The following is a 13,552-nucleotide window of genomic DNA, read 5'->3' as shown; positions in this document are numbered from 1 at the left end:
ACCAAAGCAAATTCTGCTCCACATTAATCTTTGTTTTAGATTAACTCTGCTGAGAGCTCTGTATGGCTGTCACCTTATCAGCAAGAACATCTAAAGCCCGAGTCTCTGTCGGGAAAAGCACAGGTTGTATTGCAATTTACTGTAGCTCCCTGTTGTGCAAACTTTCAGGGAGTGATGAAATTCAAGTGGCCCTATTTCGATTGTTTATTTTTTTTTCTGACTCGAAACTCTCAGCAGATAGTATCTACAAACTAGGGACTTACATAGTCACAAACTGGATTCATGAAACAGAATTACTAAAGGGATATCTTTGCTTATGGAGGTTCATTTCCTACATCTTGTGCATCAAGGAATTAGTTTTACAGTGACCCATGTATATAAGCAACAAAAGTTACACAAAATAAGACAAGCTAATCATAAGCGATGCATTATGGTATATTCTCTTTTTATATTCTATCCTATCATATTTAATTCCATTATATTTTCAAATTATAATTATATGGGTTAGTTATAACCCACAAGATGGATTTTGTGATGTATGATTTTGCATCATAACTTATAATTTACAAGCATTGTGATAATCTCCTGATGCCAGAGCCAACTGACATTCCACGGTAGAGTCGATGTCCTTGTCAATGTGTCCCAAGATGTTAGAAGAGTCGGTAGAGGTTAGAATGTTTAAACTGGCTAGGCCCTTTGCACACCCTGCCTATTGTCTGCTTCCAGAATAAATGATTTTCAGATCCTCACCTAGCGTTGGATGTCTCTGAGCATTCCATAGGATGGAGCATTTGGAGCTAGATGACACAGAAAATAGGAGAATCTTAGGGCTGTTGAAACTCTGGAGACCAGTAGTTGTCATTACCCCAACATTTCTGTTTGGTTCCTAGTGCAAACTAGATTGAGTCTTTAAAAATGGACAGTTTTTGGGATGGCCAGGGCTAATGACAGGGCTGGGTATTTGATTGAAGTCACAAGGATTTGGGACAATAGTTTGTGAAAGTCCAAAGGTAGTTCGATTTCAGGAACAAAAGTGTTATAAAATAGGAAAGCTTGCCTGGAACTAGAAGGCATTAAATTACAATCGTGTGATACCAACTCACACGATTTCATTTCTTCAGCAATATTTTGTAGCTCAGGGCCAAAACAGAGAAAGACAATGGGAGTGAGCAACAATGAGGGATTAACCTGGTAGAAACTATGTAGAGAGTAATCGCAGATGTGACGAACCACGGAGTCCAGGCTGAGCTGGAAGGGGAATGAAGCAGAATAAGGTGGGAGAAACTGAAAAAATGATGGTGGGGGGACTTTTGAGGGACTTGTCAGTCCCTCGGTAGAGAAGCCTGAGAGTAGGGGCACCTGGGTGGCTCAGTCGGTTGAGCATCTGACTTCAGCTCAGGTCGTGATCTCACTGCTCCTGAGTTTGAGCCTCGAGTCGGGATCTGTGCTAACAGCTGGGAGCCTGGAGTCTGCTTCAGATTCTATCTCCATCTCTCTGCCTCTCCCCTGCTCACGTTCTTTGTGTCTCTCTGTCTCTCTCTCTCAAAAAAAAAAAAAAAAAAAAAATTAAAAAAGAAAGAAAGAAAGGAAAGAAAGAAAGAAAGAAAGAAAGAAAGAAAGAAAGAAAAGCCTGAGAGTAGAAGAGTTAGAAGAACAAAAAGTTGTGGTCTCAGAAGGGCCTTTCACTGTCTATAATCTTGTGGCATTGTTCTGAATATGATGGTGTTAAAGGCGAACTTCTGTTTGTGGATGATAAGCTAGTGTCATAAGACTATTCTGGAGTAGAGGACATTAAGGAACCATGAGATCCCATTATGACCGATGGGTGGAAAATACAGAGGAAAAGGGAGGGAGAATAGTTTGGTTATATATCACATATGATACACTCTACATTAAATATGTATGTATACACCTAAATATTATTTAGCGAGCCCATTTTGTGTTATTCTTGGTTAGTTGAGTTGCTCACCCCAGCAACAAGAAAAGTCCTTACCCAAAACTTTTACAGTAATCACATTGTTCTCCTCCTTGTGGTTAAGATTTGAAAAATACGTTTTAGCATTTATTGTGGTTGGCATTTTCCTAGAATGTAGATATACTACGGTGGAGGGCAGGGTGGTAAATTGGATCCTATAGAGGAACAAATCAGAAGGACAAACAAATAATTACAATAGATTTTAGAGTTAGATCTGAGGGAGGTTGGGAGATGGTGCTTTGGAATCACAGAGTAGAAGACAAATTACCCAAGGCTGTTGATAATTAAGACTTGATAGTCCTAACTCTGTTTATGTTTGGTGAGTCCTTTGCTTTCAAGCTTTGCTGCCACCCACATGAAACCGGACACTGGTAAAATCCCTTTTCGTGTCTGACTCAGTCAAGAAATAAATAATCGGGGCGCCTGGGTGGCTCAGTCGGTTAAGTGTCCGACTTTGGCTCAGGTCATGATCTCGCGGTCCACGAGTTCAAGCCCCGCGTCGGGCTCTGGGCTGATGGCTCAGAGCCTGGAGCCTGCTTCTGATTCTGTGTTTCCCTCTCTCTCTGCCCCTCCCCCGTTCATGCTCTGTCTCTCTCTCTGTCTCAAAAATAAATAAACGTTAAAAAAAAAAAAAAGAAAGAAAGAATCAATATGATTGCATACTGTGTTTATTTCTTCTTCTTCTTCTTCTTCTTCTTCTTCTTCTTCTTCCTCTTCTCCTTCTCCTTCTCATTCTTCTTCTTCTTTTCACTAAAGGGAAAGTTAAGACCAGATCTCAATCACCAGATACTCTGTATACTTCATAGTCTTATAAACATAGTGGTTGACAAGCTTTGCAGGGTTTTCTATTTGATTTTTCTGGAAATGTGGCTTATATGCATTGTGTTACATGTTTCTTTCTTGACTCTAGGACCCCAGCGTTGGGTTGTGGTTCTGTTGAAGAAAAATTCTTGCTTGCTTGTGGTGCCCTTAGTGGGTTGCTTGTTAGCTCAGGGATGTGGCCACTGCTGTTTGGAAATATGTATTCAGAGGGTAAGCATGGAGGGAAGATAAGGAGAGTAATATTTCTCAGGCCCTAACTCTGGGTTGGATGCTGTGCTTGAGCTCTTTGTAATATCCTTTTAATTACTTCAAGAACGCTATGGGATTGATATTCTTGTTCTTATTTTATTTTATTAAAAATTTTTTTTCAATGTTATTTACTTTCTTGAGAGAGAGACAGAGTGTGAGCAGGGGAGGGGCAGAGAGAGAGGGAGACACAGAATCTGAAGCAGGCTCCAGGCTCTGAGCTCTCAGCACAGAGCCTGACGTGGGGCTCGAACCTGTGAACTGTGAGATGATGATGACCTGAGCTGAAGTTGGCTACTTAACTGACTGAGCCACTCAAGCACCCTATTCTCATTTTATAGATGAGGAAACAGGAATAAGAGATCTTAAAAGTGGAGTTAAAAGTAAAACTCAAGACTGTCTGACTCAGAAGCCCACTGACTCAAAGCCAGTGTTTTTTTCTGCACAAAGAAACAATTGAGAAGGAGACCATGTTAATGTTAATTCTATTAAGTGTATTTCATTATATAAGCCTTCTTAGAAAATATTTTATATTTTTAATTTGTTTTTTAAAGTTTACCCATAAACCTTTTTTTTTTTAAGTTTACTTTTTAGTAATCTCTACACCCAACGTGGGGCTAGAACTCATGACCCTGAGATCAAGAATTACAAGCTCTTCTGACTGAGCCAAGCAGGCACCCTGAAAACAGTCCGTTTAAATTTTTTTTATTTATTAATTTTTTAAATTTTTTAAATGTTTATTTATTTTTGAGAGAGAGACAGAGCGTGAGCAGGGGAGAGGCAGAGAGATGGAGACAGAATCTGAAGCAGGCTCCAGGCTCCCAGCTGTTAGCACAGATCCCGACTCGAGCTCAAACTCAGGAGCAGTGAGATCACGACCTGAGCTGAAGTCAGATGCTCAACTGACTGAGCCACCCAGGTGCCCCTACTCTCAGGCTTCTCTACTGAGGGACTGACAAGTCCCCCCCCACCATCATTTTTTCAGTTTCTCCCACCTTATTCTGCTTCATTCCCCTTCCAGCTCAGCCTGGACTCTGTGGTTCGTCACATCTGCAGATTACTCTCTACATAGTTTCAACCAGGTTAATCCCTCATTGTTGCTCACTCCCATTGTCTTTCTCTGTTTTGGCCCTGAGCTATAAAATATTGCTGAAGAAATGAAATCGTGTGAGTTGGTATCAGTGTGATTTAATGCCTTCTAGTTCCAGGCGAGCTTTCCTATTTTATAACACTTTTGTTCCTGAAATCGAACTACCTTTGGACTTTCACAAACTATTGTCCCAAATCCTTGTCACTTCAATCGAATACCCAGCCCTGTCATTAGCTCTGGCCACTCAAGAAATGACCTCTTCTCCCATTTTCCTATGATGATCCCTAAATTACCTCCCTTCATACTCCATCTCCCTGCATCTTTACCTTTTCTCCTTCTCCTTTTTTTTTTAAATGTTTATTTATTTTTGAGAGAGAGAGGGAAAGAGCTGGAGGGCAGGGTGGAAAGAGAGGGAGGTAGAGGATCTGAAGCAGGCTCTGCACTCAAATGTGCAGACCCGGCTACAGGGCTCGAACCATAAGATCATGACCTGAGCCGAAGTCAGATGCTTAACCGACTGAGCCACCCAGGTGCCCCAGTCTATCTCCTTGATACAGAAGAATATTAACCCACCTTGACCCCACTTGCTAAATATAAGCAGTCAAGAATACTGATTAAAAACGGAAATCATATTTTTGCACAACTTACTCACTTTACTTTTAAAACCTATTCTTAATTTTAAGTATTTCATTATTTTATTATTTTTTTCTTTACTTAACAATATTTTATATAGAATTTATTTTCTGGTACATTTTACACATGTAAATGGATTTGATTCCCAGAATAATCCTATGAGGACTATTTTCAAGGCTTTAAAGAAGTACAAATATTTAGTTTGGCTAAGCTCATGGGACACAGAATGGACAAAATATGAAGCAGACATAGAAAAGCCACAATGAGAGATGGCATGGTCCAGGAAAAACGGAGAGTATAAGCTCTATTCCTGCTTTTCTAGTTCTCAGTGCCAGCCCTCTGTAGTAACTTGTTATTTCCTGCTCTGGCCCTCAGTTGATGGCCTTTGGGGCCTGCTGGTTATACCAAATAAATACTAAATACCACCACCACCCTGGCACACAAGACCTTTTGTTGTTGCTGTTGTTGTTTTGTCGTTCTTGTTGCTCATGTCGGTTTAATAAGGTTCCAGCTACTTGTGAGCAATCCTGTGTACGTATGCACATCTCTGTATATCTCCATAAAAAAATGCATGCACAGAGACAAGAAAAATAGAAACAAAACTTAAAGTATTTCTGGGGCACCTGGGTGGCTCAGTCGGTTAAGCATCAGACTTCGGCTCAGGTCACGATCTCGCAGTCCGTGAGTTCGAGCCCCGCGTCGGGCTCTGGGCTGATGGCTCAGAAAATTAAAAAAAAATTTTTTTAAAAAGTGTTTCTGGTAAAATATATATATATATGTCAAACTGTAGTGAAAAAACATTGAAAGATGTACTCTAATAGGCAACATTTAAAAATCAAGTTTTTGACTCTGTTTTCATAATGCTAGCATGACACTATGGGTGACACTTTTATTAGTGGTTTATACAGTCATCTGCCAACTTCCTCAATTTTACTTCCATAAAGCCAAAGTCATGATGTTTTTGTGCCCCAAAAATGTCTTCTTGTAGCATTAGCCATTTCCATGGGGAAGTTTCCCTCTTTCCTGTGTTTACTTCCCTTTTGTCAATTTGTCATACCGCCATTTCTTCTTGTTGCGTTAGTGTTTACATAACCAGGACTACTTCCATAAACATTTAGAAAACAAGTTCAAGAAACTAGAGGTGAAAACCTAATTGACAGCAACTTTTTAAAAATCCTTTAAATCTCCGCCAAAGTCAGTATTTTTGTAATGTCCCTTAGTGTAACTTGAAATGATTTAAAAAAAAATTTTTTTTAACGTTTATTTATTTTTGAGACAGAGAGAGACAGAGCATGAACGGGGGAGGGGCAGAGAGAGAGGGAGACACAGAATCGGAAGCAGGCTCCAGGCTCTGAGCCATCAGCCCAGAGCCCGACGCGGGGCTCGAACCCACGGACCGCGAGATGGTAACCTGAGCTGAAGTCGGATGCTTAACCGACTGAGCCACCCAGGCGCCCCGAAATGATTTTAAATAACTACAAATTGCTCAGATCATTAGAATCTTCCCTACTTGCACAGCAACAACAGAAATTAACATACATAAGGGAGTATATTGGATAGATGTTAAATAATGTCCAGTTAAGAGTTTGACGTTTCTCCAATTTTGCAGGTCTTGTAAAACCTGTCGTAGCACCTTATACACCATGAGTGCTCGGTAAAGGTCCACTGGATTCATATTCACTACCTCCTCCGGTCTGGCCACGTCCTGTGATTTCTATACACTCTGCCCTCACACACGCCACTTAGTAAATGGTGAATTTGCACACGTAGGGTCTTGGAAACACCTCTGGATGGATTTAAGAGCATTTCAATGGTGGTAACATCTGAACTGGTTTCTGAACAACAAGCAGGGTCTACGCACAGCCTTCAGTGACTGGATTCTGCCTCCTTCTCTCCCCTCTCCCTGCCTCACTGGTGAAACTCCAGATATATAAACTGCCAGGTGCTTCCAGTAGACACGATGTGCATTGTAGCTTCTGTGACTTGGTGCATTTGGTCATCTCCTTCTAGAATGTTTTCCCCATCTTTTAATCTCCCCATTCACCTGGGAAAATCTATCCTTTCAGGTTTGGCTTGGAGGGGACACCTTTCCTAGAGACATCTCAGAATATCTTCTCTGAGAATTCAGGCCATGCCATTGAGAACCAATGTTAGGGGTTCCATATGCTGCTATCATATCCTGGGCATACTCTAACATGTGATTTACCAGACTACTTCGTAGCATTCTATTTATATGTCTGCTTCTCCTAGGAGACTAAAACTTAGGTGGTAGTACATTGCATCTTATGCTTTTTTGCATTCCTGGGACCTAATTTGATTCCAAATTCATAAATGCTACCTTACAAATGAATAGATGGAGAAAGGAAGGGAGGGAAGGATTTAAATGGTGAAGAAATCCATCTGTGTTTGATAATTTTAGCAGCAATATGAAAGATCACATATTTTTCAGGGCTCTTTTATTGTGAGGAATGGCAACATGACTCGAATTGGCTCAATAAGGAAAGAAAATCAACTGCTGTATGACAATGAAAGTCAGTGGATTAGGTTGAGCAAAGCTAGACCCACGTGCTCCAACAACGTCCCCAGTAATTCTGAGTCTGAGTGTGCTCGTGCCTTCCTCTGTGGCGGCTCCACTCTCAGGCAGGCTCCCCCAAGCAATGGCAAGACTCCAAGTTTCTATCCTACCTATTTAGCAATTTTGGTAAGAAGCAAGAGCTTCTCAATTCCCTTTGTTCCAGCACGACCAGCATCTTCTCTGATGGCCAGTCTTAAATCACTGGCTCCACGCTGGACCCATACAGGCCTGGACAACGAAGGGCACAGGCAGGAAGGAGGTACCCACGCGGCCATAGGGTCGAAAGCTCCCCCTCCTGAGCTCAGAAGCGAAGTCACCTCGCTTTAATCATGTGGGCTTATAAGGGCAGAGATAAGGATTTCCGAAGGAAATCTAAGATTCTGTTTTAAGAAAGAGTTGGGGGCAGACAGGTAGAAAAAGCAGATGTCGTAGAGATTTAAAGAGGTTAGCACAGATGCGCAACTGAGTGCCCTTAGACAAGAGGATAGGTGATCTTAGGGTTTAGCGACATGTTTAGGCATCTTAATTTTCTCCTTTCTGAGCAGAACCATTATACAACAAACTAGAGATGTTAGGGAAGTGGAAGGGACAGGAGGGGGGTCAGGGAGTGGCAATTATGCCGGCAAAGCTTAAGGTAAACCACTCATTCTTGCTGGCTGATTAGCAAGATGAGTGCTCAGCACGGAAGAGCGACCCAAGATTTTACAGACATATTGCAAAGAATTCGTCAAATCTGAAAGATACAATAAACAATGACAGGGTAAAACAGGACTTAGTAAACTGAAACACATAGGTTAGAGATAATTTCATTGGGTTAGTGATTGCAGGGATCTACAGCTTGCACAATAAATGTAGCATTCAGCACATCTTAAAACAAGAAGCAATTTGTTTATCATGGCGGGCTTTGTAACACTGGAACTCTTAAATTTTTCTGAAACTCTTAAAATTTTCTGAAACTTAGTATGGGGCTGTCATGAATGAAATAATGGAAAGTGGTACATTATGAAAGAAAAAAGTTACCTTTCTACTTACTTCCTGAAAGTCAATAATTCTGATTAAACAGGTAGTAGGAGTCATGTTGTAGATAATTCCACAGACAATGGGTTAATTCTTGACTCGTCTCATCCTCTTGGCTGCTATCGTAGGAAAGTTGAAATTCTACTCTTCCTGTATGATTGCTAACGTCAATACTTTGGGTTGGGTCTGGGAATCATTACAACTAATACTTACTATTGTTTTGGGAGCCAGCTGTTAATGCCCAAGGCAGAGAGACAGTCACATCTGAAATATTTTCCTGTATAAGGATCGGGGAAAATTTTTATTCTTACTTCCATTTTACGTGGGAAACTGAAATTGCAAATAAACACTGGATTTGAAAAATCTGTTCTAGGATCTCTGAAGAATGCAGATGTGTCCTCCTTTTACAACCTCGGACGCTGAAAATTTTAAGAGATAAATGAAAAGATTGTGTTTTGTTTTTTTCCTGTTTACACAAGGATTCACCACCGGGTGTTCTTGTTCAGGTAAGCATCTTAAACAGTCCAAGCTGCTAAAACAAAATACCGTACATTGGCTGGCTTAAATAATAAACGTTTATTTTTCATTGTTCTGCAGGCTGGGAAGTCCAAGTCCAAGATACTTAGCTGCAGATTTAGTATCTGGTGAGAACCCTCTTCTTGGTTTGTAGATAGTCGCTGACTTGCTGTACCCTCACATGACAAAGAGAGAGAGATCAAGCCCTCTGGGTGTCCCCTCTTATAAAAGCGCTTAATACCATCATGAGGATCCCACCTTCATGACCTCATATAGACTTCATCACCCCCCAAACGTCCCATCTCCTAATATCATCACAATGGGGTACAGGACTTCAACATCTGAATTTTTGGAGAGCATACTGAGTCCATAACAGTAAGATTGTATTAGAACACTAATTCTATTTTATTTAACAAATATTTATGCAACACAACATGTGCTGATGTTTTATAAATATTAACACATTTAATACTCATAACAACCCTGCAAGGCAGGCATTATTTGCTCTCTTGTACAGAGGAAATACAGGAGCCCAGAGAGAGGAAATAAAGTACCCACAAGCAGGGGTCATGGGGCAAGTAAGTGGTGTGGCTGAGGCTCCAGCCTTGACAGCCTCAGCAGACTCTCTGTGCCAGAGACAGACCAGCATCCTCCACATCCAGCTCTTCTCCCGGCACCGGCAGAATAGCTCACACATCCCCGAGATCCGCACTACCCTGGAGAATCAATTTAAACTACCCAGTTTAATCCAAAAAGAGATATTGAAACTGATGAAGAAAAGTGAATTACTCAGTGAGAAGTCCTCAAGCTACACGGACTGAAATGCTTTATGGGCTGGCATTCTTAGAGAACTAAAGTAATTGATAGCTTAGCTGTTTCTCAAGAGAATCACTCTCAGGAGGCAGGCATATTCAGGTGACACGAGTGGAACATGCTAGTAATCTAGTATTTACACATTTGGAAACACATCTGTTTGCTACCTAGAGAAGTAAAGGTGAGAGTCGCTAGGTACCCGATTTCTTGTGTCCATGATCCTTTCTCTCCCCGGACTGTTTACAGAGGAGGGCCCCTGATCCCAGCACGGCCTTCGCAGCTCTGGAACCACTGCCATGAATGAAAACACCGTCTCCTAGACAACAAACAGCGCGGCTCCAGGAATTACTAGAGTGTAGGAAGTCCCAGAATTTCGAAGACAGGGAATATGAGACATTGCAAACTGTACCTAAAAATAAACGCTGAATTAAATTACCCTGCGCCACGGTCCATTCCCTTACCCTACCCCCATGCCCACTGGGCAAAAACGTGGTACCAAGTGTGACCTACCAGAGCTGTCCACACAACAGAAACAAGACAAACATTCTCACATACAATCTGAGACGACAGACATTTTTAAAAGAGTGTATTTATTCCAGAGATGAAAAACACCCGGAAAGCCCAATTGAAAGCCAAAGGATAGATCAGAGAGGCTGCCATTTCCTCCTCAACTCTTCCAGTTCCAGCGACTGAAGCGTCTTTGAGAATCAATTCTCTCCACTAACGGGTCTAACTAACGGGTCCGACCTTCCCGGTCCTGCGACTGGGGATCCCTGGGCGCCCACGGTCGCCGCACCCTCCCCCGCGGTGGCAGCCGCCACGTGGCGGCCACTCACGCCCCCTTTGCGCATTGGGGCTGACAACGGTCTCTGAGTCGCCGGCACCCGCGGGCGGGTCCCCCTCCACCCCGGGGGCGGGGCAGCGCGAACCTTCCGCACCCGGGAATGACCCGGGGCGCCGGGAATTTCCCTGTCCCCCCCCCCCCCCACCGCTGCGCCCGGCGCCGCGCCAAGTCCACCGGGGATAAAAGCGGTTCTCCCGGCTCGGGGAGCCAGAGTCCGCTCCGCCTGCCCTCCCGCTAGCCGTCCAGCTCAGCCACCGCCGCCGCGACTCCCCGAGCTGAGCCCCATGGCCCGCACCGCGACCCGCGCTCCCCGGCTCCTCGGCGCCGCGCTGCTGCTCCTGCTCCTGGTCCCCGCCGCCCGGCGCGCCGCAGGTGAGGCCCGGAGCCCGCGGGGGGACGGGGTGCGGATGGGGGTGCGGGTGGGGGTGCGGGTGGGGGTGCGGGTGGGGGAGGGGTGCGCGCCCCGGGGCCGCCCGCTCACCCGGCCTGCTCTCCCCGCAGGGGCGCCCGTCGTCACCGAGCTGCGCTGCCAGTGCCTGCAGACCGTGCAGGGTATTCACCTCAAGAACATCCAGAGCGTCAAGGTGACGCCGTCGGGCCCCCACTGCGCCCACACCGAAGTCATGTAAGTGACGCCCCGCGCTGCCGCCGTCCTGGCCGTTCCCCCCGCCCTCCCCCGTGCTCCCTACCCCGCGGCCCGGCCTCCCGCCAACGGGGACTCTGCCTTGTCTCCGCAGAGCCACTCTCAAGAACGGACACCAAGCCTGTCTCAATCCCGAAGCCCCCATGGTCAAGAGAATCATCGAAAAGATGCTAAGCAAGTGAGTTATGCTTTCTGTTGACGCGTGCCGCTAGAGTCCTTGGTCACGGATCCTGGCAAATGCGTCCGGGAAGTTTGATCAAGGAAACCTAGGTTTCGCTGAAAAACAAAATTATTCGTTCACAATGACCTTTGCTATTAAGGTCATTAAGCCTCTCCTATGCCAGAAGGATATTTCCAGTGCCCTCTCTCCCCACGCAAATGAGTGTGGGTGCATGTGTGTTCCTAAAAGATGAATTGCATTTGGCCAGTGATGTTCAAATGCTTCCCACCCATTGAGGAACACACAGTATTTAGCTCCATCCCTGGTGAGCTTCTGCTCTGAAAAGTGGCACCCTTGGTTTTGGGCAACATGGGCCGCTGAAGCTTAGTCGTGAAGAGCAAGGACTTTGCAGAGTGATCCTCCTAAGTTCAAGTCTAGGATCCCTGTGAAAGTTTTCAAATCCTTTTGAGTCTCAGCAAAATGGGCATAGAGAATAATAACAATTTCATGGGATGTATGAGGTTCAAGTGAGGTCTTGCATGTAAACTTTTAACCCAGGGTGACAGTCTTTGAGCGCTAGGTTTTAGCTCTTTCAAGTCAATAAAGTTCAGTCCACAGCCAGTAAAGAGCAAGTTCTCTGCAGTAGGGGGCAGCGGGTACTGTGGGACCTTCTGTGGGTGCAGGGCTGGGCCAGGGTCTACAGCAAAACTCCCTCTAGCCCTAGGGGCCAGTGTGAGAGAGGAGCAGTTTTTCCTTAGCACCTGTAACAGTAACCCTTTTCCAATCATAGGGGCAGCACCAACTGACCTGGAGACCAGTAAGAAGCTGGCTGCTGGTGGTTCCTGAAAGGCCCTTCTAGGAAGTGAAAATGAAGAGAGAACAGCTGGCTTCTGCAGGCACCTAGAAAGGCCTTAATGTGTTTGACTATTACGAGTTCTCTATTTATTTATGTTTGTATTTATTTATTTTCCAAAGCTTGTATTTTAATATTTTACATATTAGTATTTAAGGATCTGACTGTGTTGAATCAGACGTAACTCTGTCCTGATTGTTATTTAATTTGAAGATGATGGGTTTTTAAGGTCTCATTAAACCACTGTGTATTGGGAGACTCCATCAGGTGCCAGGGCACAGCACTGGGGGGGGGGGGGGCGGAAGGGGGGGAAGGGAGCCGAAGAAGTTAGTGTGTATACATCTATTTTTGTACTTGTTTAAAAGAATGGCAGTTGTCATTTATGAAAATTATTTCACATTCTATAGTCAACATTTTTATGTTGAAGCTTCCCTTGGACATTTTATGTCTTGCTTGTAGGGCATAATGCCTTGTTTCATGTTGATTACGCAGTGTTGCTCTGTCTTGGAACAGAGACATTAAAACTACTGTTATGTTTTTACAAATGACATGAAAATAAACGTTTTGCAAAAAATCACGTGCTTAGGTTTTGTTTTATTCTTCTTGATCCTTGGTTCCTACTGGGGGGCTCAAGGTATCGTACCATTACACAGACTATAGGTTGCACCTAACTTTATGCCTGCTCCTGGCCATTACTTCCCTTACATTTCTATTACTTAAAGAATATTTGACACGCTACCCTCCCCAACCAGCTTGAGAAACCTAGTTTTACATAAAATATTGCTGCTTTTCACGCTGATTCATTATTAAAAATTAGTGCCTTTATAAACTTTTGGATTTTTACAAACATTGTAATAAGAGCTCTTATTAAATACTTTGGGTAAGTGGTTTTTCAGACAATTATGCAATTCTTTCCCTTTTAATGAGGCTGGGACCAAAAGGTAGAAAGGTGGATTCTTTCCTAAGAACTTGAATAATTTGTGTTATTTAATAATAATAATGATCTATGGAGATAAATCCATGCCGTAAGGTAAAATACATGACAAAAATAACAAAGGATAGGTAGGGAAAGAAATGGATTTAGACTATAAGAGATGTCTTCGATTGTTGCAGAAAGTGTAAGCTGAAGGAACATTGTAACATGGCAGGAATATATATTGCAATTTTTAGGGTAACCACTAAAAGGGAAACGAAAAGTTTAGATTTAAAAATCTGAAAAGAAGATAAAATGGAATAAGAGAAAATATCTGAATAATACAAAAGAATACAGAAATTAAGGAATAAAGAAACAAAACAGCAGATGGCAGATGGGGAAAAGGAAAAAATCTTCTTTATTGTCAGGCCTGTCAATAAAAAGTCTCCTCC

General features: G+C 43.4%; 1 protein-coding gene across 1 annotated transcript; it reads left to right on the top strand.

Annotated features, from left to right (window-relative positions):
• The first annotated feature begins 10,729 nt into the window (after nt 1–10,729).
• On the top strand, nt 10,730–12,203 carry LOC122218151 (growth-regulated alpha protein-like). The gene is made up of 4 exons (XM_042936198.1): nt 10,730–10,903; nt 11,033–11,156; nt 11,269–11,352; nt 12,125–12,203. Exons 1-4 carry the CDS (start codon nt 10,816–10,818, stop codon nt 12,138–12,140), a joined length of 312 nt encoding a protein of 103 aa, XP_042792132.1. The 5' UTR covers nt 10,730–10,815; the 3' UTR covers nt 12,141–12,203.
• The last annotated feature ends 1,349 nt before the right edge of the window (nt 12,204–13,552 follow it).

The sequence above is a fragment of the Panthera leo genome, chromosome B1 (assembly GCF_018350215.1).
Source record: "Panthera leo isolate Ple1 chromosome B1, P.leo_Ple1_pat1.1, whole genome shotgun sequence".
Classification (NCBI taxonomy): Eukaryota; Metazoa; Chordata; class Mammalia; order Carnivora; family Felidae; genus Panthera; species Panthera leo.
The sequence above is the reverse complement of the archived record's forward strand: the minus strand, read 5'-3'. Positions and strand labels throughout refer to the sequence as shown.